General features: G+C 40.3%; 1 protein-coding gene across 1 annotated transcript; it reads right to left on the minus strand.

The window, feature by feature from the left end:
• tasp1 (taspase, threonine aspartase, 1) lies at positions 1–24,680 on the minus strand. The gene is made up of 14 exons (XM_069690123.1): positions 24,503–24,680; positions 23,965–24,176; positions 23,492–23,559; positions 21,614–21,682; positions 20,132–20,252; positions 19,248–19,332; positions 19,091–19,170; positions 18,891–18,997; positions 15,862–15,981; positions 14,787–14,865; positions 10,469–10,579; positions 8,577–8,684; positions 7,475–7,548; positions 1–1,391 (listed from the first exon to the last, which is right to left on the minus strand). Exons 2-14 carry the CDS (start codon positions 24,125–24,127, stop codon positions 1,299–1,301), a joined length of 1,278 nt encoding a protein of 425 aa, XP_069546224.1. The 5' UTR covers positions 24,128–24,176; positions 24,503–24,680; the 3' UTR covers positions 1–1,298.
• Positions 24,681–27,144: the final 2,464 nt, after the last annotated feature.

Genomic DNA, 27,144 nt, shown 5'->3' on the forward strand with positions numbered 1-27,144 from the left:
TGTAGCAACATAGATTTTATTTACTTCTCGAGCACTGTAGAGAGCGGTGCACATATGATTTCTATAGCTTATACCATTTTATATTAGTTGCATTTTCAAGTAAACAATAAACAAGCTCTATTGTGGTTCGGTTGGGACTGGAAGTCTTCGTAACTGGGGGGGGGGGGGGGAGAGAGAGAGAGAATAAAAGCAAAAACCAGAGAAACTGATTAACCCAACCCAACTTTCAATTCAGACTCTTTTCAAGTACAATTCTCAACAGCACCATTTCATGGGCTTTATGCATACATTAGTCTTCAGCTGTACTTCTTTTACGATAGAAAATACATGTCTCTGTCAATGGGACTTTACAAATATAAACTGTGATTATTTGAAATGATGACTAACAGTCAGGTGTGGCGGTAGGGTTGAATGCTGCTACCTGAGCACATTATATATATATATACATATATATATATATATATGTATATATATGTATAAGCATCAGTGTGGAAGTGCATAGCTTCCTGCTTCTTGATCACCTGTGAGAGAAAAGAAAGTGGCTTCCTGTAGGTTTTGTACATGCGGTTCACATTTTCAAACAAAAAGCAAAGCGTTCTATGGCTGGTTATAAAATCTGTCATGATCTAAGATGCACATTACGCTACATTGTACAGTACGCTGGAGGATTAATAACATATGTATGTATGAGTACGTGGAAGGTGGTCTGTACGTGTATCTTCACTGTTCGACTCTCACTGCGAGAAATTCTTCATTCGTGACGATGACCTTGAGTAGCAGGCATCCCACAAGGTGCAATGTGACATCTTTTTTTTTTTTTTTTTAAATCCCCAAAAGTATTTTCAGAACAAAATAAGGTCTTTCATTTTGAAATTGCTAAAAGTTTGAAAATAGTCACATCTGTTCGGTAATAAAAAATAACATGAGCGTCCACCCTGTTTCCCTAAATTATAGCTTATATACAAAAGGAACCGCGCAACTTTTAGTTGGAAAAAATAGTAACAAAGGAAAACTGGTGCATCAAGGCAATGGTGCATCAAGTGTAACCCAGGTGACACTGGAGAGGTTGGTGGGGAGTCAGTCGGCATAGAGTACATGCTGGAGGCAGACAGTGGCAAAAGGGAAGTCCTGTAAGTGCACTAAGTCGAAGCTAACACTCCTCCTTCCTTCTTGGACACCTGTTAAAACAGCGAGAGCTTATTACTTCTGGCATCACAGAGGCTGTAGGGAGGTGTGCGTGTGTGTGTGTGTGTAGTTTGTGTATTGCTGAAAAATCCCAGAAGGAGGGCGAATGCGGTTCACTCCACGACACCCATCAGCCGACACACCCCTCCCTCGATGGCCAAAGACTGTCCAGGAACAGTCCCGGGTGGTAATCTGGATATGTGTGTCTGCAGGCAAGAAAAGGAAAGAGACACACACGCACACGCACACACACACACACACACACACACACACACACACACACACACACACACACACACACACACAATGAGAAACCCATCAAAGAAAACACTGGTGGAGGGAAGAAGAAACGCCAACAGGGTTGTAATCTCATGGAATCCTGTAAAATTTCAGATTTTTACATGACAAATGCAGCAAATGTTAAAAGTTACAAAGAGGTATAAATCATAATGGAGTTTGTTTTTTTATTTATTAACTATAGCAATTTTTTAAGTGAGCATTAAAACTGGAACTAGCAGTGTGTGTAAATGAGCAGCAACTGTACACACATCTCTTCAGGGACACAAAAGAAGTTGAATGCACTTAGATAACACTTTATCACCTTCGCGGCCTCAAAGCGCTTTAACACTGTTTCCCATTCACACACCAATAGTGCGGAGCTGCCATGCAACGTGCTCACTTGCTATCAGGAGCAATTCAGGGTTCAGTATTTTGCCCAAGGACACTTCGGCATGTGGACAGGAGGGTCTGGGGATCGAACCGCCAACCTTTCCATTAGTCGGCAAACCACTCTACCATCTGAGCCACAGCAGCCCGAAGACACAACCCACAGGGTCCAGTTTGATAAATACATCAGATGTACGGCTTGCTAGATTCAGAACACGCTGTTCATGACAGGATTTTAGATCTGTGAAAACACGTCGTAACGACAGTAATCTAATCCTGAGTTGACAATCTGGAGCTTAACAGTAGAGTTACACTGATTTCACTTCAGTCTCTGCTGAGGGCAGTCTACTCTTTAAAACTTCCATGTCTAAAGTTGAAGCATGTCGAGCTAACTTCGTCCTGAGAGCGATTTGACAGAATCCATGACAAGTACACAGCGTCCAATAACAAAGTATTGTTCAGCCTGGCTGTTCCTCCTGACAAATACTCCTTCAGATTTGGTGGCCAATGGTCCAAGTCTCCTCACATAACTTTGGGAGAATTACAGAGCCCCACTCAGAGACTCATATTGGGAGACAGCCCCAGAACCTGTTACGCCCGACACTGCACACAGCTCCCAGGGGGCTACAGGGGGCTACAGGGGACACCCAAACCACAACACCACAATTCAATGTTTGGTTGGTAAACAGATATGTTGTTGAGAAAGGATGAGAAAGATGAATACAAGTAAGAGCAAACGTCGCACTACTCCTGTTGCATCATGAGCTCGTCGCCCCGAAGTCCAACTGAGACAACGTTGAGAGAGAGAACAGACGGAGAGTGTTTTGTGTTTGAGCGGAGACAGAGCGAAGAGGAGGGAAGGGACAAACACAGCTGTGAGGACGGGAGTGATACTTCCACTGGGGGATCAAAGGTGACCGAGTCTGCCGGTGCCAATAATGGCTGTCATCCTCCTTCCTCTTTCTCTCCACATGGAGGGGAACACGGGCTCCAGCCTCGGGGGAGAGGAGCATCCACTGAATTGGCCTGACATCACTCCTCCAGTTGCAGGCGTCTACTGGTCTTTTTTGTGTTTGTGTGTGTGTGTGTGTGTGTGTGTGTGTGTGTGTGTGTGTGCGCGCGTAGGCCCCCCCCCCCCCCAGCACTCCGAGGGCAGCTGTCACTACAATGGGACAACAGCCAGACAAGGCCACGCACACATGGCAACACTCTGAGGGACTATTATGCCTCCAGTACACGTTTGTGGGTTCATCTTCCTCCCTTCATCTTCTGAGGATGAGGTTAAGGAAAGGCCTCGTTTAAACGGGTGTGAGTGAAGGTCCACAGCTGACTCATAATCTACTAATGGTGACATGCTAAATGTTTTCCTTTTGAAGTTTGCATACCAGAGGGAAAGAGCTTTGCGACGTTCTTTTAAATCCCTACCACATTTAATATGCAGCTGAAAACACACTACCGGGCACGATTACTCGCTGGCAGTGTGAACTCTCGTGTCGTTTGCAAGAAAACGGTGTCTGACGGTGACACCGACGCGCCCGAACTCTCACTCCTCCAGTCCACCTCGTGCCATATGTCCGGACCTTAATTTGGGTTCAGGCGCGAGTGTGAGGAAGCAGGAAGAGTCAAAGGCTTACGAAAGCAAACAAGCGAGTAATTACACCACCGCAGTGCGAAGAGCGCCGCGTGTCCTTTACACGCTATGATGCTAGTGCGTTTCTCCAGGTTGCAGGGACAGAGCGGTGAGGAAGAGGAGAGCTTCAGGCTGGGGAGTCACACAACAGATGTCCCAACACTTCTGCAGCATCAAGTCGTGTCAACGTCAGACAAATAATGTTGTAAACTTGTGTGCAAGTTCATTTGCGGTCACACACAGGCTTGTGGCTGCATTGTGTCAACCTTTACAAACACTTTGATTTTATACTCTATTAGCGTGCAGCGGTTCTTTGATTCATAACTTAGCTGCATACATATCTTTGGGCTGTATGTATCTATTTGTGTCTGTTTCTGTGCATGTACATTGAGAGCCAGCTACAACCGAAGTCAATTTCCTTCTATGTGTAAACATGCCCAAACAATAAAGCCGATTCTAAATCTGAGGAGCAAAAGCTTTTTAAATCGTTTAATGATTCTGCGTCTGGCGACAGTCTATTGAGAATTGTTTTTAGTCATTGCATCCGACTGGGCGTAGACCTCGAGTTCATTTTGAAACTACTGCAGCAGCCTTTAACCAATCAGCATTGACCACTACATGACAAATGGTGTGTGTCGAAACTCACCAAGCTGTAAACAGCAGTGTTTCTCCCCCAATGTGAGCAGAGTGCAACGCCATGTTGGTAAATGACCATTAAAAGATTATTATTATTATTTTTTTTTTTTTAAACAATCATTTTATGCATGTTCTTGTTCCCGCTTATCAGACTTAGCCACACCCACTGGTCTCTGATTGGCCGGCCCTTCAGAGTGGCTGTTTATACGAACAGGGTTTCCAGACTATAGTCACAGTGTCAAAGTAGTTTTGAGTCATTTCAGTGGGTGATGATGGCCAACAAATTATCCTTCTCACTTCAGTCACAAACGCAATCTCAGTACTTTAACACTGATTTATACTGATTTGAAGATTGCCAGTTGGTGGGTGTAATACCCATCTCAACATCTCACTCATAATGTGCAGAAACATCTCTATTCCAGTTCAGTTTCTGCTGTCTGGAGTCCTTGTTGTGGAATCCATGTTTACAGAATCAGCACAAACTAATTATAAAGTCAGTGGGGCTGAAAGAAGAGCAAAGACATGTCTTATTATGTGACAGCTGGGCTTGATGGACAACGACGACGACGACGACAAATGAAGACACGCAAACCTACAGTGAGCCTGTTGTCAGCTTGTTACGCGATGACTGAAGTGACCACATGACAGGACGACGGCTGAGTCAAAATATAATATGAAAAACATAGTTTCATTGTATGTGTCAGAGAACAACAACATTCTTTGGTGATATGAATGTGTTTAGGAGCGAAAGAAGCCACACATTAACACCACAGTGTCGACCAAAGGATAAATTTAGGTACATGACAATGCTGTTGTTTTTGTGTTTGTGGTTTTCACATTCTTTTCTTTTAAAATAAAATTAAAAGAAAAAACAATCACATGCTATTTATTCTCCTCGAAGGATGGATGATAAAAACAACATGTACCGTAATAAAAGACATTTGTCGTTGAATACACAAAGCAGACAATAACCAGGAGGCTTGAATTGCATGCCATTTGATTTTCTCAAGGCTTGCACAACGTGAGCAGAAAAATCTTTATAATGGTAATGACGTCCAGGAGGAGGAAGCAGGGCCGCGGTGCCGGTGTTGTGGAGCCTGCCTTTCTCTCTTTCATCTGTCCAATCACGACAATCATAAAACAATAGTCTCAGTGTTTCAGATGTGCAGCGAATGGCTTGTCCGTGCCGCTTTGTGAAGCTCTGTAAAACACAGCTCGACGTTCTGATGTCCGTCCAGCGCAAACACAGGTGAATGTTTGAATAAAAACAGATGCTCTCACTTTGCTGCTATTTTACAGTCTAATGTCAGGAGGATAGACACACTTAACTCTCCTCAGAAAAAACATCCGACTGAAAAGTAAGCGAGGAAATCCAACAGACCGCTTCACTCTCTTCTACATAATAAACACGTTCACACAATCAGAGAGTTAAAACACTGAAAGAGAAGAAGAGTTGCTACAATATGAATCCAATCTGACCTCTGTCCTGAATACTCCGGCTCCTGTGCATCAACCCTTTCATGTTCTCATCACAGCAAAGCAGTGGGAGATGGACTCCGGCTGGATAGAGATGCCCAGCTCATAGGAATGAGAGGAATGTCTGCAGAGCAGCAGCTGAGGCTGTGGATGGATCTGGCTCTATATGATCAGCCGTCTCTGCAACCGGCTGCACAGAACATTTGCAATTGCTTAAATATGGATAAACTGTACATGCAATCTGTCGTAATGTAACAGAAACACCTGTCCTTATCAGGTTTTCTTTAATATGGTCAAGCGAGTCTTCCGGTGCTGCATGTTCTGCCCCCACTGTTGCAGTGAAAGACGGCAGGACGGACAATATTTTGCTTCTCAGGAGGATGCAGGTCCTCTGAAGACCCTTCTCTCATTCTTTTCTACTTTGAGGCAGAACGTCCCCACAGGTTTACCATCAAGGACTTGGACACGCAGGTGCCACCTCCTGTGCCTTCATGGCATTCACACCACAGCAGACATCATAACTGGAGCCTGAATGTCCCCTCCGTGGCTTTTTGAACTTTACCAGACTGGAGAGAAAACAGATGCTGTGCGCTACGACATCCTCTCAGTGGATGTACGTAGGCAGTGAGCGGTGAGGCCAGCTCTGGGCCCAGTTGGGGATCAATGAGTGAAACCTTGTTTTGCACCCAGCGTGGAGGGATGAAGGACAGGACAGCCAGCTGCTCTGGTATGCAGATGGCGAGGCACAGAGGCACATCAGAGCTTCATAGCGTCAGTCCCACAACTAGCGGCTCAGTCTCCCATAGAGCAGTGTGAGGTTCGGTGGAGCAGCTGTGTTCTTGGGTGCACTCTCCAATATCACTGTGTCACCAACGGCCCCTCAGGAGGAAGTGGACACCCTCCCCTAAGAGATCCAGGAACCACTGCTGACAGATGATATTCCTGGATCTGCACCCACTGAGCACATTCAGTTTTATAAAGAACGTTTTGCTTGCATGTCTTAGTCAAGTGATGCTAGTTGACTGGTTCACCACAATAGATTTTAAAGGTATGAGAGAGTCACACAGAGAGAGAGAGAGAGAGAGAGAGAGAGAGAGAGAGAGAGAGAGAGAGAGAGAGAGAGGGACGAGGACGAGTAACGAGGTGGAGCCAGGGGACGCAGGGCAAATGCTTTGAAATTTGAACCCAACTTGAATCAATAGTGCCCTCCCTTCATACAGAGTGACAGAGATACATCGGCCAAACAAATCAGTCGCAGCTGAGACTCCACTTAGAGCCAGGAGACCAGACCATCAAGCCCTACTGTTTAAGAAGTTACACTGGCTGGTTAAAAATCACATAATTTATGTAAAAAATATTTTCAAAAGGCTCTAAAATGTCTTATTTTAGAAATCCTATATTGATATCACATCGACAGCATATTACTCATAATTTTGAGCACATTACTGAGCAAGAAATAAATACACATTAGTAATTTTCACAGAAGGAACAACAAGTAGCTAAAAAATATTTAATTCATACCATTCAGCTATATTTCTGCCATCTGGAAGAGTTTATACAAATCTTCTGCATTAAACGTCATAAAGGTTTCCTTATGATCCTCTAATTAGCATCCTGTATCCTAGAAAATATGATGTAACATAATTTTCATAAACTATCCAACTAACTTTACAACTGAATATCAAAACGGGACAAACTACAGACAAACTAGTGGCCATACATGACAAATAAACAACCTCTTTCAAGCCCCTTGTACTGGTCAGTGATGTCTACATTACAGTATTAAACAGCAGCTATCAAGAAAAAAGAAGAAAGGAAGAAAAAGTGTATCCGACACTGATTGCAATACATTTCAGTTGTCCGGCTAATTGGGAAGCTCACCTTTGCTTTGCTGTCTTGGGCAGACATGTAGCCAACACACATGCTCTCTGTGGTGTGACTCCATAGGAACTCCACTGTGAATAAACACACATGAAAAAGGTTCAAATTAGTTAACCGGAGACAGTGTCTCAACATACATATATTATATAGAGATACATAAAGCAGGCAGAGAAAGGGTTCAAGAGTTCAAGGGTTCAACCTACATTACTGAGCTCAAAGTTCAATTTCACAAAGTGCATAGAAATTAGTCGTCTTCCGATTTGACAGAAAAGAACGCTTGGCAGGTGACTCAGTGGAGTAAGCTCTGAGTATGCCCTTTATCATGAAAATATATGACTGGGCGTTGCGACAGAACTGCAGAGGAGCTGCAGTCCCGAGAGCTGATTAGGTGTCCCAATTACAGCACCAAAAGGAAGTGGCTGACATGCTGCTTTATACTGTAAATCAACAGTTACAGTCCAGAGTCAGCATCAAACAAGGCTCTAACATCACTGACTAAGGGTGACTTTGGTGCATTTTATTATTCTGACTGACATAATGGATATTGTTGATACCACCTCACTACCACATGGATATTTGCCATCATGTTTAATCTGGAATCCTTCATCAAACATCTGCTGCAGTTTGTCGATGAAGTTTCCATAGAAAATATGTCAAAACTAACACAAAGAGCAAAAGGCAACATTAAAACCCTGTAGTAAGTCATATGGCTCAAACTTTGGACAGAAATTTGACTGAGTTAATTTCCATAATGGTAGCTTTGCAAAAACAAGGAGCCTTCTCATGAGCTCCAGGTAGAGAAACCAGATCCATCAATACAATCAAGCGAGCTGGGCAGCATCCAGAAGACCTCCACTTGTCTGAAGATTAGCAGTTGATTCCGTAGTGGGAGGTCTCTGTTAGAATCTGAGATGAAGGGTGTGAAACCAGAGCCTGATTGCACAAGTTAAAACACGGACCACCTGCCAGGAAAGCCTCAGTGCCTCCTCCCCCTCCTCCTCCAGTCCATCTAATGACACATTTTTACATATTTATGGGCGAACCTTCGCCCCTCATCCTCTCAGCCGTTGACGTTTGAGTGTGATCAGACTTCAAATCTTACCCAGTATACCCTGAATATTTTGAGATGGCTGAGCTTCCATGCATCTGCAGCACCGCAAGACGATTACTCCACCCAAAACTCGATCTTCGCTGGCCAGGAAGGGTGAGCCTGGACACACAAAGAAAACAACGCGCTTGCGATGATGAAAGGTAGAGTAAACATGACAGAAAAAAAAATAAAAAATCTCCTCAATCAATAAAAATGTCTCATACTCTAAATTCTCCATCGCACCAAGAATAACACATGAAAGAAAAAAAAATGACAAAACACAACCCTTTCAATCAAATTAAGGCGATCTATCAGAAAAAAAATCTTTCCACTCAAGTTGTTTGCCTTTATAGCCAAGTCAAACAACTGAAAGCAATTATTCTGTCTGCATGTATTTATTATATTTAGCAGACTGTTAAATAAAAATATTTCACCACATTTGTGCGGCCTGGATACGGCAGTACATAATAGAGTTCATGACAGGTAGTATAATTTTTAACTCTTCACACTGTAGGCACTACTGTAACACAATATACCAATGAAAGAATAAAAACTATCTAGCTAAATAAAGCTCAAATACTGTGTTCAAGCTTACTTGAATAAAAACAAACAGGAAATTCAGTGTGTGGAATGAGCACCTTTCTTGCATCTGAAGAGGCCAACTTGAATGAGGTGTTGTGTACTCAGAAAAATAACGTGAATTGAGTGATTATTGTGGTGCAATAAAAGAAAAAAGGGATTCGTTTGGAACAAACTATAAACAGCGAGAGCGTAAAATGCCTCAACACAGCAACACGCAAAGGAGAAACAGGACCACTTGGTGCATTTGATGAGAATATTGCCATGTCTGCATTCCACTGTTCTTTTGTTGCTGTGCAGATGAGCTGATTTGGTTCCATGTCGTAATGTTCCCGTCGCTCTATAAAACTTTTTTTTTTTGGTGTGTAACTTGGACAACATTCACAACATCCTATTTGTATTTGTTTGACACTTTAAAAAAAGGCTCCGAAATTTCTTTTGTTAAACTTTCCATAATCACTCTGATGTCTTTGTAGGTTGTAAACATGAGATCAGTTCAGTTACTGCTGTGAGGTTGACAATTATTTAGCCAATAAATGAATGGGATTAAAGTATTTTGTAGCAGGTATATAAATTACTGTATTATAGAAAAGAAAACTTTAGTTTTTGCTTTCATTAAAGATGTTCAATTAAGAGAACCTGACAAATGTTGGTCGTGGAGTGAGACTGGAGGCCTCACTCAGCTTCCATGTCACAACGAAGTCACAGACACAGTTATCATTTGGTTCTGCTAAAGCAGGATTTATGGAGCTTTATTTAACTTAATGTGAGTTTTGAGAGGAAACAACAGAAGAATTAACTTCAAACTGGCTTCATTCAGCCAGTGCTCGGTGTTACAGATATCCATGACAAAGTCGAACTGGGACGGAGTTCCAAAGGAGGCCAGAACAAGGCAGAAACCACCACATGTTTCCACATGTCCTTTCTTCCTCTGCTCTGAGCTCCCAGTGGTCACTCAGATGCGCAACAAACGCAGTTAACTTTCAAAAACTGACCACTTCTGAGAATATGGCAAAAAAATTACATCTTCACATAAACTTTCAACAAAACAATTATGTCTTCCAAAATTATCTGTGGCTGTCAGCTATGATGGTGTGGAACATTTGAAGGTCCTGTTTAAACACTGAAAGGGAACCATAACTCAAAAGCCGTCTCCTCTGATTCTATTATTTCCAATGTTTCCAGTTGTTTGCTCGTTCCTTATGTTATGCAACATCTGTTTGTTGAATTCTCACAAATGTGTTTCTCACAAACACGTTCCTGGCTGGCAAATGTGAGTGTATGGAAAGGAGCAGTAATCGGGGCTACATGTGGGGGTGACTCACTGATGAACTTGTTTTGCATAGCCTCGAGCAGCGCTTGGTGGGCATCTTCAGACTGCATGGCAGCAGAGCATTCCCGTGCCAGCATGGTGCGAATCAGATGCTCTCCACAGCCTGGCAGAAGACACACACACACACACAAACACACGACAATTGAGTTAACCTTTAAAAAGCTGTAGCACATTTTAAAAAGCTGTTACACATGTAACCTAAACCACTTTTGCCCAAGAATCCAAGCCACATAAAAAAATCCGACTTTAAAAACACAACTTGTGTTTTGTAGTAATCACATCTTGAGGTTTTACATTTTATGTGTGAACGTTGAATAGATCTGTATGTTCAAGCACTTCCTGATTACCATTTGTAACGCGACGCTTTGATATTGAAACCTTGTTAAAAACATTGCTTTTTTTTTCTATATATATCTGTTTATTAGGTTACGTCATGGAAAATATAGTGAAATTATAGGATTTGGTTTTTCAGCACATAATAATAATTTAGTGCTACTGCAGTCATTTTGGCATTTGTTATAGGAGTAATTAAGCATTATTACATCAGGTTAAGCTGACAGCATCTGAAGGTTGCCAAGTACAGCTGCCTGGCTCAAGGGCACATCAACAGTAATTGCTGAAGGAGGGTTTGTGTTTCACTTTTCCCTGCCCCAATCCCAGCTGGTCTGGGAATTTGAAACAGTCAACCACCCAGTATTAATTCCACTTCTGTAAACTCTGTTGCTCGAGCTGGCTCTCTGTGTAACTGCAGGGTGTGCATGCGTGCTTGCAGCATGTATCACCATTACCCATTTACGCCTAATTTTAATTGGTTTTAAATGTATATGGCACCATAATATGTATTTGTAAGTGTCCTGTTGGGTTTAAATGGTCTAAAATATAAAGTATTCATATGTGGACATTAGACAGTAAGAAACTATTTTTATTGGACCTTACAGAGGTGTTAAGACATGAAACAGGATGACTGTATGCCCAATGTACAACTAACCATTTTAACGTTACTTAAAGTACACAGAAATATAACTGAAGGAGAGAAATTATGTGTTAAACATTTTATCCATGCTAAAATCTAATCTAATCCCCTGAATTTATTCAAATAAAATGGGAGCATTGCCAGCGGGGTGAGCTCCAGTTGGCTCCAGTTAGCACCTGAATCTGTGTGATCCTCTTCATTTATGTTGCATGTGGTAAATAGTCCAGGGAGCAACAAAGCATTTTGTTAAGCATTTAGGCAAACCAGGACCAATAAAAAGCATGGGCAGCCTGCACAGTGTCTCACTTTACCCTCGACCACTTCCAAGTCAAAAACATAGCAGGTGTGCTGTTATATCATAGATTATGTACTATTTAAGGCTCAAAGGACAATCATCAAAACCATTACCTGGTTGTTGCTATGGTAAAGACAGACACTGATTGCATGCTGCTTCAAGTATGCCCGTACGCAGGAAAAAGAAAAGAAATTGAAAAGTGAAACACATCTGGCAAGGGCTCCTGTGAAAACCTATAAAGGCCGAAGAATATAGCCTCATTGTTTCTGTAAACACAAATGAAGGCCCTGTAAAAAATCAGGTAACTACAACAGAACTGAAAGCAGGTCAGTAACTGTGGAGACCGAATGCTGAGAGCAATTTGAAGTTCTTTTTAGGTAGAGCAGAAAGTGGGATCGGACACGCACTGTGCCTTTTGTACTGTTTACCATAAAGTCGTCCGTCAGAGAGGATCTGGGTGTGAAGGCAGCGCAAACACAGTTGAATTAAAACTGCTGCAAGCAGCCCGGACTGAGGCAGCGACTCACCAGAAGAGGGTTGTAAAAAGAATGAAGCCTACAAACGCAGACACAGCAGACAATAACCAACGGCAGTGAGAGTAAACAGTGAAGTTTGTGAGCTCTCTCGCTGGCCACAGCAAAGTAGAGGCCAGATGAAGCAGTAACGCAAAGACCCACATGAGCTGCATATTACAAATGACATATTAGAAAGAATGGAAGGGGTGGCAGAGAGGGGAGATGGTCTGTGGATGATGTTGGTGAGGTGAAGGGAAGAAAGAGTGACATAAAGCGTGAGCATCATACTCCTGGTGTCAGGATGAAAATTATTGTTTTTCCTGTTTCTTTTGATGGAGGCGCCTTTCATGTTAGGAAATTAAAAACAGGTGCTGTACTGGAACACACATTATGCTCTGTGAGCCCATAAGGCTGGCTGTTTTGTAGTAACATCAAAGGCAAAGCCACAATATAGGAAGACAGGATGAGGTGAAAATATATACAGAGCAAACATCTACATTTGATCTGCTCAGATATTTGATGACGAGAAGACCGTTACCAGGTCGGTGGTCTTATACTGTTGCGTTAATGCAACAGATCAGTTTAAGCTGCACACGACAAGCAAAATAACAACATCTTGTGAGGTCATAGATATAAAAATACAGACCAAAATTAACATCAGTCTAATGAAAATCGCGAGGATGTTAATAATGGTATATTAAAGGGATTTCCTGTAATTTTCTCTTGCAGTGAAATGTACTGCAGATGCAGGAATACATTTAGGTCTTCTAGATATTTGGCATTCCAGAATTTTGTTTATGATATCAGTACAGACTCCTATGAATTGTTAATGTTAAATAATTGGGTTGATATAAATGTGTTGTTGCTTCTCCGACCCTAAAAGAAGTTTCTGGGCATCATATATTCAACAAAGCTTTAGTGCAGGGTAAAAATGTGCTAAATGCTGGCTATATTCATGGCCCCAGTACATACTGTCTAACTCAAGCTTCAGCCTGTCCAATTAAATCAGCTCATCTGCACTGAGATGCATTAGGCTACAGATCCCCATCAAAAGGTTTTTAATGTTACCCAGAAGCTATGTCGCAGACGTCTACACATCGTAAAGACGTGGACTCATGTAGCCGCTCCACTTCACATTCTACACCAGACAGCTCAGACCCAGAAATGTTGCTTTCAGCTAAAAGAGGCACATATTCTCATGTTTGAAAGGTCTAAAGGATGGTTGTGTATGTTGTATAAACATGTTCAAGAAGAATGGAACTTGTTTTCAAAATGGGAGACTGGTCCTGAAAGGGAAGGATGTTTGTGTTCAAATATACATACATTAGTTAAAGCCCTAAAGAGCCAGGGTCTTGGTTTAGGGTTAAGGAATTAGGCTTATGCAGACATTATGAAATTGTATGTCTTTAAATACTATTGAACTAATCTAAAATAATGCTGTGCCAGGTGTGCACCTCACCATCTTCAGTCCTGTGGATTATCTGTCTTTTATTAATCACAAAAACAGCTGCTCTAAAGGGCTGCTTTTCTGTTCAGATAATTTAGGGCTTAATTTGTTGCATATACTTTTATTTCCTCCAGAAGAGTAAAAACTCCCAAAGGCAGGGTTGACCCACAGAATGAGTTTAATTGTCTGCTGTAGTTGTGACTTCATCTGGATATGTTCAGGTCATTTGAGCAGATAAAGTTTCTCAGATTTAATTATCTAATGGAGCGTTTGCAATCTTTCCTCAATCTTATATCTATTTTGCAGCATTGTTGTGTGTGAAACGTGCCTGAATAGCTCTAATTTTCTGTTATAAGTCCATAACAATGTTTTACAGATTGTAAAATCGTAAACCTTCCACCCCCAGAGGTGGTATAACGTAAGTAAAAGCTTGTATTACAACATTACGAGAATAAGTGGTTATACCATAAACTTAATTATTTTTAAATATCTTAAAACTTATACAATTTAAACAAAACTGATGCTGTCATGCTGGCTCTTGGATGCATAATCCTTTTTTTTTTTTTTTTTTTTTACCATAACATGCTATAGTTATATTGAAAGTTAAAAGGTAATGCATATAATTAGCATAAGCAACTTCTAGGAAATGTAATAAGACACATAAAATACCAATCATTTGTACTAGCGAAGTTATAATCTGAATCTAGATAACTGCACTTGGCATATTTCCGGTTTTCCCACTACACTCCCAGCAGTTCTCCTTCTGTCATATCTACAACAGGTGTCCTATGTTGGATATCACTGCAAATCCAAGGAGCTTTGCAATGCACCTGGCATGCAGCTGACTAACAAAGAGTAGAGTATGATGACTCAATCAGTTGAGGAAGTGACTGCTGAGAGTCACTCAGCAGAAACAGTTGGAGGTCATCGGAAAGTATTATCAGGCTTTTTGAAGCTTGACTCATTGTTACTGATTCATATGAGCACCAAAACAAAAGGCAGGCTGGTGGTTAACTGTAGCAGTGAGAGGAAACGGTACACACAACCGCAAAGTAGCTTGTGCAAAATGAGCTGGTTTACCTGAGGTACTCACTGCTGTAGAGTAAGGGTTCATATTACAGGCATTTTCAGCCCAGCAGCCACATCCATAATGAGCAGCCTGGGAAGACATAGAAAAAAGAAAAAAGAAAAATTTTTTAGATGAAGGGGAGTTTTGCTTCAGATTTTGGCTTCATATAATAATAATATATTTCATAAATCCTCTAACAATAACTATGAGTGAGTCTGGGTGGTCATTTCACCCTTATTTACTTCAGAGCTTTAACGACATGGAGCAGCATGCCGTGCTCACAGCTCTGTTGCTTTGAGCTTCAGCTTTTATAAAGATTAAAAGTGATAATTAGGTTTCATAGATTCATTCTGTTTCTTCAGCCCCAAGTTGTTTTTTCCAAGCGGCTTTTAATAGAAACTGTTGACTTCCCGCAGTTGCCTCATCGTTAAAGACTGCACAGAAATGTTTTATTGGAATTGCAGCAACATTAGAAACTTGGGCTAAATACATGACTAAATTCATCTGTAACACATTGCATAATTAATCTAGACTATTTGCAATGAGACGCAAAAGTTTACCTTGATTATTCCAGCCGAAATGCTATACTAACAAAGCAAAGGGAGAAACAAAGGGAAGGGAATAGAAAGCTGGGAACTTCATTGTTATAACAGCTGCTTGCTGAAAACTCCAATCAGCTGCGTTCAGTCCTTCTAAAGGAGGATTTATCAGATAACGTTTGGCCATTGGAGGACATCAAAACTCCAAAACACACGGCCCGGGCACATTATCTCCTTACTAAGTTGTTAGAAGCAATTGGCAAGCCAAGTATTGGCAAGTGATTGTCTGTTTACACATCCAGCAGACACGCTCTTTCCATTGGTATTGTGTTTCTGGCCACTTGATAACTGGAGGGAAATCCACACAAATGACTGACACACACAAAGCAGCATCAAGTGCAAGTCAAGTGTACTAAAGAAGAACAGGTGTCTTATAGTAGGAGCCTGAAATAAAGGACCGGTTCAATCTTTAATGGAGCTACATAAAAATAGATGATTTTAAAGAAGTTGTTATGTGAATAAAGAAAAGGAGACAAGGTCTCTCTACCTGGCCGACCCTGCCGGGATGTTTCATTGCCAAGCCTCCACTGGACACCGCTGCAGCTACATTCCCTTCCAGGTCCACCACAACAGCTCCGACTGTGTCGAGGCACCCTGAGCCATTTTCCTACATCACAGTGAGGAGGAGGAGAAGAGTTACATGAACTGAAAAAATAATGCAGACAAATGGACATTTTTAAATTCGAAAGTTTCAGGCAATACAGAGGAGGAGAAGTCCAAACACTGATATTCTGAAGTGGGGATGTCATCGTTGACTAAGATTATTTCCAAAATGAAGAAAGTACGGCCTGGATTTATGAATCACTCTTCATGTTTCAGAAAACTGTGCTGCTGTAATTCCAATCGGCTGTTTCCTTTCCTGATTGCAGTTTGTGTTGGAAGTGATTTGTTTGTGGACCATCATGAGTCAGGCTGCATGATAAATAGAGGTCTACAGGGTAAATGTGCGAATTGGCATTATGATACACGATCAGAACTCCACTTCTACCAGAAACTGAAGATCTTGATTAAACCTTGGACTAAAAAGGCAAAATGAAAGAAAAGAAGCAATGAAACAGCGATTCTCATCTATCTTATGCTCTCCTAATTCAGCCCTGTCTCCGGTCTTCTGAGGCCAAAAAGAACCAAAGCCAGCTATTTAGAAATGCTGCAAAGCCCATCCTGTCATACATTATCAGTGTCTTTAAATGAAAAATCCATAGTAAATAAGGACTGTAAAACTGGAGGGCATCTTTGGAGTTTGTCTGATATGCTTTACATTTCCTTAAACAACTCTCTGACTCTATGCCATCATGAGACAGGTGCCTCTACTGCACTGAAAAAAAAGAAAGAAAGGAAAGATTTTATTGCTTGGCAAAAAGGACACTGTATGAAAATTAAAACCAGGCTGCAATAACATTTTTTTAGCTGAACCCCATCTCTAACCGCCTGTCGTGATACAACGTGGAGCTATTTCCTATTAACTGACTTTATAGAACAATTCTAGATAAAGCCTATAAATCTGAACGTGCAATGCATGTGAACAGTAACTCTCAGAGAATGAGTTATGTCCAACAAGTCAGTGGTAGAGTAATTGCACCAAATGGTCACATTAATCTTAAACAGGTCAGGGAGTTCAGAGTAAACATGTAAGAGACAGATGAAAACAGAGGACGACTCAGTCTTTTGACTCATAAAGTAAACTAGCAGTTTAATCCAAAAATAATTATTATTTAGTCTTTCTTTTAATAGATATTAATATTGAGGATGATTGTAGCTCAGCTAAATAAACTACAATACTATTTAAAATCCAGTCTAATGAAGCATATCAGCCTGTGGCCATTTACACGTTTTACTCTATTTATTACAATTCACATTTGGACCCAGATTAACTTTCCCACCCTCTTCTTCTGTGCTGCCTCCACGGCTCGTGAGTCTGCTCTCAGCTCAGCTCATTATGACGCTGCTCTCCAGTTGTTGTGCTCAGGGCACTGAAACTCTGCACTAACTCTTGTCATCACTCTAATCCTTTCTTGGAACTGTCTGCACAACCCTGTAATGCCATTTGCTTTGATGGCCCTGTGAGAACGTGAGATCACGACTGACACAATATATCTTGATGTCTTGGTCGTGGAGTCCAACAAGTGCTGCTAAATCCAACTTGACGTTTCCTCCCCTTTTAATTTAGTTTGATACCACATGTCCCCCATGCATAACTGCTGGTTTACAATCTGCACAGTGAATGTGATAACATGACTTTTGGACCACACAAACTTCATCTCTAATAATGGTCTCGGCAGACCAAGTGATGTAGTCACATTCATGTTGAATTCTGAGTAAGGCCTGTGAGACTCATATTTTCTGCTGGGGAAACAACATGCTCTTACTCTTGCTACTGCTGCTGCACCACTGTTGGTCTTCAAGGTCCCATATTGTATAAATTCTGATTTCTATTTGGTTATAAAGCTTAAGGTGCTATATAAATAATGTTAAAGTGTAAAAATGCTCAGTCCACAGGGAGATGTACACGGCCTGTATTCAGAGACTGTGCTGTGTGGATTTCATAAGTTTGCATAACTCATACCCTTTACATATGTCCACCCACTATCCAACTTTCTATGTGAAAAGAAACACAGGGCGGTCAGTCTGTGGTGGAGCTGTCAAGCTGTTAGACCAAAGAATACCTGTGATTGGCCTGAATGTGCCTCATTCAGAGAGGAATTAGCCAATCAGAAGAAAAGGTACTTGATATCAATGTGCCGTAAAAACACATACACAGTCTGTTCTTAATAGAGCTTAAAACTCTGTTGAGAGGGGTTTTTTGTACTTCAAACTACAAAAAATATCTTCTTTTGGATATAAATACTGAAAATAAACAAAACAAAAGTGTAAACTATGGGACTAAAGCTTGAAGTTTGATTTTATATGACAGAGGTTTGAACACTTTTCATCTTTGGTTTTGTTCCAGCACACCAACCCTTTACATATTGCACTCTGCTTGTTCTGTTCCTTTATAGACACAGTGGCAAGTGCATTCTGTGGAATACAGTCTTGTAATTATTCTAAGAAATAAAATGGACGTTTTAATTCTAGGGAAATGGCACTGTTTAATTAAAGTGAAGTACTTTATGTGCCCACAGTTTTACTTTGTTATTGATTATTAGAAGGTACAGTCTTGTTGACTTCTTTTCTGATTACCATGGATTTTTTTTTTTTTTATTGTATTATCAACAATAGATTTCTGGAACTTGTCTAATGTTTTGATGTCTAATTAAATTTTAGTGGCCCAAACATTTGGTGGTACATCACTAGTACAGAGCATTTTGTTCAGCACAAATAATGCCTCGGTCAGATGGTCAGATCTGAACCACTTATAGCAGCTATGGGATGAAGAAAACTACAGATCTGTCCCTCTGTCAAGAATGCTCCCTCAAAATCCTCATGAAGGGATCCATTTTAACTAAAGTGACGCTGCTCAGAAAGAATAGACTTATTGCTATTAAAATAATCATTATTAAATGATAACATAGTACTCGCATTTTCACTTGATTGTCGTCTTTTCTTTGTCTGAATATGTTCTGTGTCCATTTTCTCTGCCAGCTCCATCTTTCGTTTGTTCCTCTTGTAGGCAGATAAACTGAACTCTGGGTGTAAAAAAATATTGTTGTTCTTGTTTATTGACAGAAAATGAATTTCTCAGACAATGTATGTTTGCAAATCAGTGCAACGTTACTCACTGGTGGCCATTTTCTCCGAAGGGCACGGAGGTATTCCATGGCTGACTGCCCAATCATGTGCTCCTCGCCCAACTAAAAAGCTGAGAAAAGAAAAATAATATTAACAAGTGGATATAATCACATCAACACAACATGAATTATTAAGCATTATAATCACCAGGGTGGTATTCTGCCAGCTGATAGTTTCCCTTTCTGTGACTCACTCAGTAGACGGTTTGCAACTAAGACTGGGTTCTTAATACCTGAAGAAAAAGTCAGAATTATCACAGGGCAAGCAGTTCATTAAGTGATGGTATCAGTGTAAACAAATCAAGACACTTAATTCGTGACTAGATTTTGTAAATACAAATAATATCACAGTAATCCTTCAGCCAAATCATTAATGGTGACATTATTTAAATCAAGGAGGCATCAGCTCACTATATCGTGAGTTTCTGTCTGCATGTCAGGTTTCATTTGAATGAACTAAATGTTTTTGTCAAATCTGTGCTAATTTTGTGTTTATTGCTAAAATGTATTTTGTTTATCCTCACAGGCAATGTATGCACTAAGTGTTGCACATTTCTCTGACCTGTTATTTGCCGTTGTTACACAGGCACAGACATGAATGCTCCGATGCTTTTTTAAACCATGAAGCTGAATTCTGAGACCTTATGCGCAGGTTGGCAGGTATACATTTTATATCCCAGCCAAGTTTCATTCAGCATGTTCAAATTATATGGTCAACATCATGCGGTGGTAATAAAAACAATCTGTTGTTTTCTGGATTAAATATTAAGAACCAGCTTTCACCCCTTTGGCTGTTGTTTGGACTTAATCATGAGGTCTTGTAAAAAAAATAATAATAATAATTATGTTGAAAGCAGGTGGTCCCCCATTGTAAGGATTAATGATGCCAGTTACTCTGAGATAATAGAAAGTAAATTAGTAGAACATTTGACAGAAAGAGGTTTGACTCATTGCCATTAGGTCCAGGTGACGGAACTTCAGTGCCACAACAACATAAGAGTAGTAAGTATTCAAACATGTGTAGTAACTCACCACTAATGGCTCCTACAGCACCAAAATGCAGCGACTTTCCATCCATGATACTCGCATCGCATTCAATTTCCCCCGACAAATTAAGGTTGGAGCCCAAGCCAGCGTTTGTAAAAGGAGAGTCCTGAGAACAATTAAAACATGCAGTCTAGAACAAAGCCATAATTTTGATGACTCATATTGTAAGTGTTAATATTGTGAAGGAAAATCATTCTTCTTTTTAGTTTAGCCACAGGAAAAAGGGTCACTGTCTCATATGATCTTCAGTACTACTGTAATTGCATTTTGTCAGATTATACAGAGTCAATATGGCCTTTTTTTTTTTTTTTTTTTTACCTCAGAGCATCTTAGATAATTACTTTGAAACAGCTCTGTTACAGGAAAACCACTATTATGATCAACGCAAAATCAAATATAGGATGAGGATCAAAGAAAGATAATTAACACTGTTTTGTAACATCATGAACCAAAAATTGCTGCTGTGGAGCCGCTCTCTGTAACACGATAGCAGTGAGACCCTGGAACACGTACTGTGTTGTCAATCTGCCAGACTGCAGGCGCTGTACAACGTGTCCGTCTGCGATAATGAGCTCAACACTGATTTTAGGACAAAAAAGCTGGGTACTGAACGCCCCTGTGTTCTTTGATACCATCTAATTATGATGATATTTGGTTTTGAATCTATTTTGGAAATTTCACTCTAGGTTCAGTTCTTCGTGGCCTTCTCTCTGAGGGATCTTACCAACATAGTTGTGGACTCTACGCAGATTCACATAAATATTAGAAATGGCATTTTCACTTTTACAAATACAGTAAATTTGGTGAGTCTGTCTTTTCATGTGAGTCACAGTCAGCATGAATTACTTTCTACAAGTAATTCAGAACGTAATAAATATTTACTTCAGACACAAATTGACAAAGGTGCTTCATAATTACTGATTCAATATTTTCTTTGTTGCTCAGTTTGGCTTATTTTATATAAGTGGCTTAATTTTCTTGCTCTCGTTCAAGGTTTGAGTGGTTTCTTTTGCCAATAACTTTAAACTAAAAGAGAAATTGTGAAAACTTCCCTTTTAAAAGAATATCAGTGAGGATATCTTCCTGTGACTTGTATGTATGGATATAGTATATCTGATTTAAAAACTCAAGAGCTTGCTATCTACATTTATCTGTATATTTTGAAACTACACAGAGCTCATCAGAGCTGCTGTTCTTTCTTCCAACCCTGCTTTGAGGAAAATCACCTCTTACATCATCCGACAGGATGTGCGCACATGCATCAGAAGCTGGAGCAGAATAAAGCTGCTTTGGATAAACACATACACATGCTGAATTATACTTCTTATCCTCTATTAAAGATTTCTGGATGGTGTCACATCGGGGACCAAAATAATTTGTTTTAAATGATGTAGATGAGGTGTTTCTGAATATTGAGGTAATAAAATGTGACTTTATATAATCAATCCTGGATCCTAATCAACCAACCTCAAGTTCAACCAGCGCTGCAGCCACTGCCTCCACTGCGAGAGCCCCGGCTTTGAGCTGGTCCACAGCCTGGAAGAGACACACACAGACACACTGGTTGAAAGCACAACAGCTTTCCAGTCAAAACAACAAATTTGGATTGCACCAATTTCAGCATTTGAACAGTGTTTTCATTACCTTCCTTCATTTGAGCCAGTTACATCATGATATGAAGACAAATTAATTATTGTAACTCTATCCATAGCACTTACTTTTGTTTCCTAGCTATTATATGATCATACGGTAGTACATTTCCCAGAGGATCTACAGCATGCAGTATATCCTGCTAACAAAATGTCTTTAACTGAAAACGTGAACTCCTTGTCAGAAGTAATTCAGATGTATCACCCTCACAGAGCTCATAATACCAGATAAATGCGAGGCATTCAAAAAGAGTTCTGCATCCCACAGATGTAAAAGCTAAATTGATTCTTCAATCCAAAGAGTCAATCTCTTGCAACACATTGTAAAAGTTTATTGTGAAAATAATCCTTGTGAAGTTTTTACTTCTTGTGTCTCAAATTAATTTGGAATTAATCACATTTGTCTACTTAAGTTTTCACAGATCAGAGTGAAAGCAAAACCAACACCAAGATAAAGAACTGAATGAGGTTAGGAATAAATAAAACTCTTCATTTCATGCATGTCATATTTCATTATCTTTAATTTCAACAGATAACTCAAGTAATTATTATTGCTTTGCATGATATTTGCCTTGGAGAAGAAACTGTGGCCAGATTATGATCACTGACTCGCTGATTCTAAAGTAGGTGTGCGATGTTGTCTCACAGTCTAAGCAATTATGTTTCTGTTTTGTATGGTGCATCTTCTTCTTCATTTCATTAGATAAAATACATATTTGATTAAATAAATCCTGATTTCTCTCCAAAAAAAAAAAAAGATGTGTTCCTTTTCTGTGTATGTGAGATAAAACACACAAGCAGCACACTAAAAGGAACAAAATGATTTCTGGCATGCAAGGAAAAGACCCATTTTAAAAATGTGTTATTTGTCTGTGATGCAAAGTGCTGTGTTCTGCAAAAACTTGGAACAGCTCATTACCCATCAAACATTGTTAGCACCACAGGGTTGTTTTTCAGTTGAAAATGAATGAAACTAAATAGAAATACGTTATTGCAGAGAACCTGCATTAGAACGCAGAAGAACAAAGGCTTCAACTCTGTGAGCAAATTCAGCCAAATGAAAACTGGAATGACTTCAGACAGGAACATTAAAGAGCTCAAGTGGAACAGCCAAAACACAGATTGGAATCCCACAAAAAATATGGAATGACAGTTGTTCACAGATGCTCCCGAGTCAAACTGAGCCAACTTGAGCACACATCAAGAAAAGCCCAATATCTTGATTTTTAAAGCTGAAGATGAATCCAAGACAGATATGAGTTTGCAAAACATTCTGTGCATCAGATGAGGTGAAAATGAAGGTACTGTTTCTACTTCCTGACCCATTGGATCAGTTGATAGAACAAGATCAGAACAACTTCATGTGCAGAAATGTAGCACGGGGAAGTTTACATATACTTTAATATTTAGCAGTTTTAGATAAATAACTTGTTCTCACACCACAACAAGTCAGAGCAAGTAAACTGTAAACGGTTGGACTGATTTAATGGGTTGACTTTAATGTGTGGAGGAAAGCTACTTATTACACTGAACAAAAATATGAATGCAACACAAGACTTCACATTTAAGAGATACATTTCCTGATGTTAAACAAATATTGGGACTGATTATGTGCACAAACAGTACACAGTTATGTTGCTTGTTCGAACACACACGTATGCAGTTTGCTCTCGAAATGCTTATGAAGTCAACTTACTCGCTGGCAGGCTCTTTTACACACATGCTTGTATTCCTTGGCCTTAGATTCAGAATGGTATCCTGCTCCTGAAATGAAGAGGAAAAAAAAAAAAAAAAGGGTTGACCATTCATAAAAAGATCAGTTAACCTCCTCAAAACAGGAAACTCCACCATAGCTGTAACATTAAAACCACTGATGGGCAATACTGAGAGGCGTTCCTAAAATGGTGTTAACCCAACTCATTTAAATGGAAGCAACAAAACATCAGGATGACCTTTCAGTATAACCCACAGCCACAAATTAGTTTCCAAAATGACCATTTAAATAAATTAACTTCTATCTATCAAGTCAAATAACAACTGAACGTCACAATCTCGATGAGGGGATGATTTATTGCTGGGTGGTTGTATTGCACAAACAGTTTCACCCGTTTGTGGTGGTTTTAATGTCGTGGCTTTATTCAATACGCTATTTATGATATGTATACTTACCTGCATGCACTAAAACGAATCCACCCACACCTTTGGGCTTTTGATTCTTGCTTGCTTCCTGTTTTTTGGACCAGGAGTTGGTCAGGGGAGAGGAGGGTTGTTGCTCTTCAGCACACTTCATTAGACTTTCCATAACCCCTGCATCACTTGACAGGCCTATCATTGCCTGTCAGACAGCGGTGAGGGAATCATTTTTTTTTTTAACGGCCCACCTGCGACAGGAAAACAAACAAGCATCGACTCGAGTGAAAAGATCATCTAAGTAACATCTGTCTTGTAGTTAACGACGTCCAAACGAGCTCCGACCACGAACATCAAAATGTGCACACGACATAAACACGTCGCTCGTCTCATCAAACGTCAGTTTACGACAGCGATTTGCTCTTAATCACGTGTCGCTACGCACGTCTTCTAGTTCCTGTTTGAGGAATTAAAAACGACTCTCGTGGACAAACACATGATGTCAAATCGAGCTTGTGTTGTTCGCTTGTTAGCCTACAGCTCGCTAACACAGCAGCAAAAACAACCCCTGACTTACAGTTTCCCCTCCGCTCATATCAGCGACAGACCTGCCCCCGCTGACCACAACGTTACCTCGCGTGTTTCAGAGACATGAACGATTCGCTGAACATGTAAATCTGCCCAAGACGAACTTTACTGTCGCACACTTTTCACTCCTCTGCGCTGCGCGTAACGAGTTACAGCTAAAGCGCATACGCAAGTACTTCCTGGTTCAGACACGCGTTGCTAAGGAAGTGCGTGCGGCGCAAACATGTACACGTGGATGAAACGACGCGAAATGCGACTCGTGTTGTAAAAATGATTAAAAAAAAACAACAACAACCGCAGACTGTGGATAAAACGAGTGAAACGCATTTTCAGACCTTGTTCATGATTTCCCGATGACTTAGAAAAAAAAACATATAGAAAAAAAAAAGAGAAAGAAAAAAAAATACATTGGGAATAAATATAATGAATGTAAAACACCAAACAGAAATTAATATCGACTGAGAATGAAAATCAAAGCATGTAGTTGAATTAACACAAAATGAAAAGATGTTTTTATAAATGATTTTACATTTGCGTTTACATTTTTTCAGAGGCAATTATGTAGGATTTTACATTATGGTCCATCACAATTAATTGTTGGTCTATATTTTTTAGGGCGTCTTCTAAGGTCTTTTCTCAATTCTTATGTATGACTTAGTGTCTCTAAAAAAATGATAAAAGCAAAATCAAACTCTTTGTCTTGGATTGTGATGTGGAAGCATCAATGGGCCATATTTTAAATTTTAAAAAATAGTTCTCCCATCAGGACAGGCAGAGTGACATCCTCATGAACTACAAAACTACAACTGGTTCAAGTCTGTTCATGGAGCATAGTTGCATGGTATCCTCGCTCTCTGTTCTTTTCACTTAGGTCCCTTTGTGTTGTATCATCATCCATCCTGGGGCCTTTCGTTCTCCCCTGGCTGTCGGTGCCTTAGTCCAGATTACATTACATTACATTTCATTTAGCTGACGCTTTTATCCAAAGTGCCATCAGTAAGTGCCATATTAAGCGCTACTAAAGTGCTACCTATTCAAGGTAAAGTCAGAAGAGGTGTGTTTTTAGTTTGCGGCGGAAGATGTACAGAGTTTCTGCTGTCCTGATGTCATTGGAGAGCTCATTCCACCATTTAGGAGCCAAGACAGCAAACAGACGTGATTTTGTAGTGTTTAGCCCGCAGTGAGGGAGCGACAAGCCGATTGGTGGATGCAGAGCGGCGTGAGCTGAGTGAGACGATGTGGATGTTTGTCCTCCAGGGGATTGAGTCTCCTCTTGTCTCTCTCCTTTGGTGTGTTTCAACCTTTCCTATATATCTAAAGGATGAGTTTGAAATTTACCTCCTATTTGTTTGTATAATCTGTCCCTGGGGCTTCATGGTGGTGACGAGGTCATACAGCTTAGGTCTGTTTGGTGTGGATGTTGCATGACGTCCTTCCGGATCATATTCTTTCTATATGTTTACATTCTATTATTTTGTCAACTCATTTTTCCGTAAATCATTCCGGATAATATAACCTATTTCTTTCATATTTTTCGAAAATGTTTTTTTGAGGCAAATACGTCATTTGTGATATTTGTATTTATAAAACTGATAAGATTGACTTGACTTTCTCTCTAAACATATTCCCTGTTCCTCAACACTGACCGGCTTGCTGCTTCTGACATTATGACAATGTTCTTCTTCAATTGTGTGTTTCTTGGCTAAATTGCAAGTTTTGTGGCACACTACACTCAAGAAAGCCTTTTTTCAGACTCCATTGTTGCGGTCAAGAGATTTTTTTAATACAAGTTTAGGCCCCATAGACACAATAATTGCAATGCTTTCTCCAGAAAAATACTGGGGACATGGGGAATAGAATGGGATGTGTTTTTCCCAAGATACAGCCATTTTGAAAATGTTGTGCTGAGCCTGTCAGGCGGCTGATAATTAAACCCTGAAGAAAAACATTCAGTTCTTGCCTCATTGTGAAGAATGACTCAGTGCTGCTTTAGACGCAGACAAAACAGCATCCGTGACTACAATTACCTCTTAAACTTTACAAGCCAGTCATTGCCATGCAGTTAGAACTCTCCAGCCATTGTAGTGTAATGTTGTTTGCTCTGGATCAAGTCAACAGAGATGAAAGAGTGCTGTTGACCAATTAATGGAAAGAGGGCTGGGGCCAGGGTGCAGAGTGGCAAAGAGGGGCCAGCCAGCCAGCCTTTAGGGGGGTGGCTTTAGTATCGCATGCCATCACATCTCTGTGGAAACTTCTTGTAGCTGTTGCAGTGTGCAGAGGGAAACTGCCAGTCCATCCACTTTTAATAGATGCGTTATGATCACAGAGATTGTAGACATGATTCATCTGAAACCTTCTCCACTTGCTTCCTCTCGACACAAACTCACACGTGCACAGGCTGTTTGTGAGACTAAGTGAGCTGCAATGGAGCTATAAAACTGTCCCATCATAACCTGAAAAAAACAAATACCTTCACGTTTTAACTTAACTTTAACTGGAATGAAATCTTTGAAAAGGGACTTCACATGTAGACGACAGACTGCTGCTGAAGCAAGGGTTATTGTATTGTGGTGTAAATTATTACATGATATTTTATATTACATTATAATATAGATTGGCATAAATAGATGG

This window comes from Brachyistius frenatus, unplaced genomic scaffold, assembly GCF_029030835.1.
Source record: "Brachyistius frenatus isolate BFR_SWC_R1_liver_20210118 unplaced genomic scaffold, ASM2903083v1 Contig_8, whole genome shotgun sequence".
In the NCBI taxonomy this organism is placed as follows: domain Eukaryota; kingdom Metazoa; phylum Chordata; class Actinopteri; family Embiotocidae; genus Brachyistius; species Brachyistius frenatus.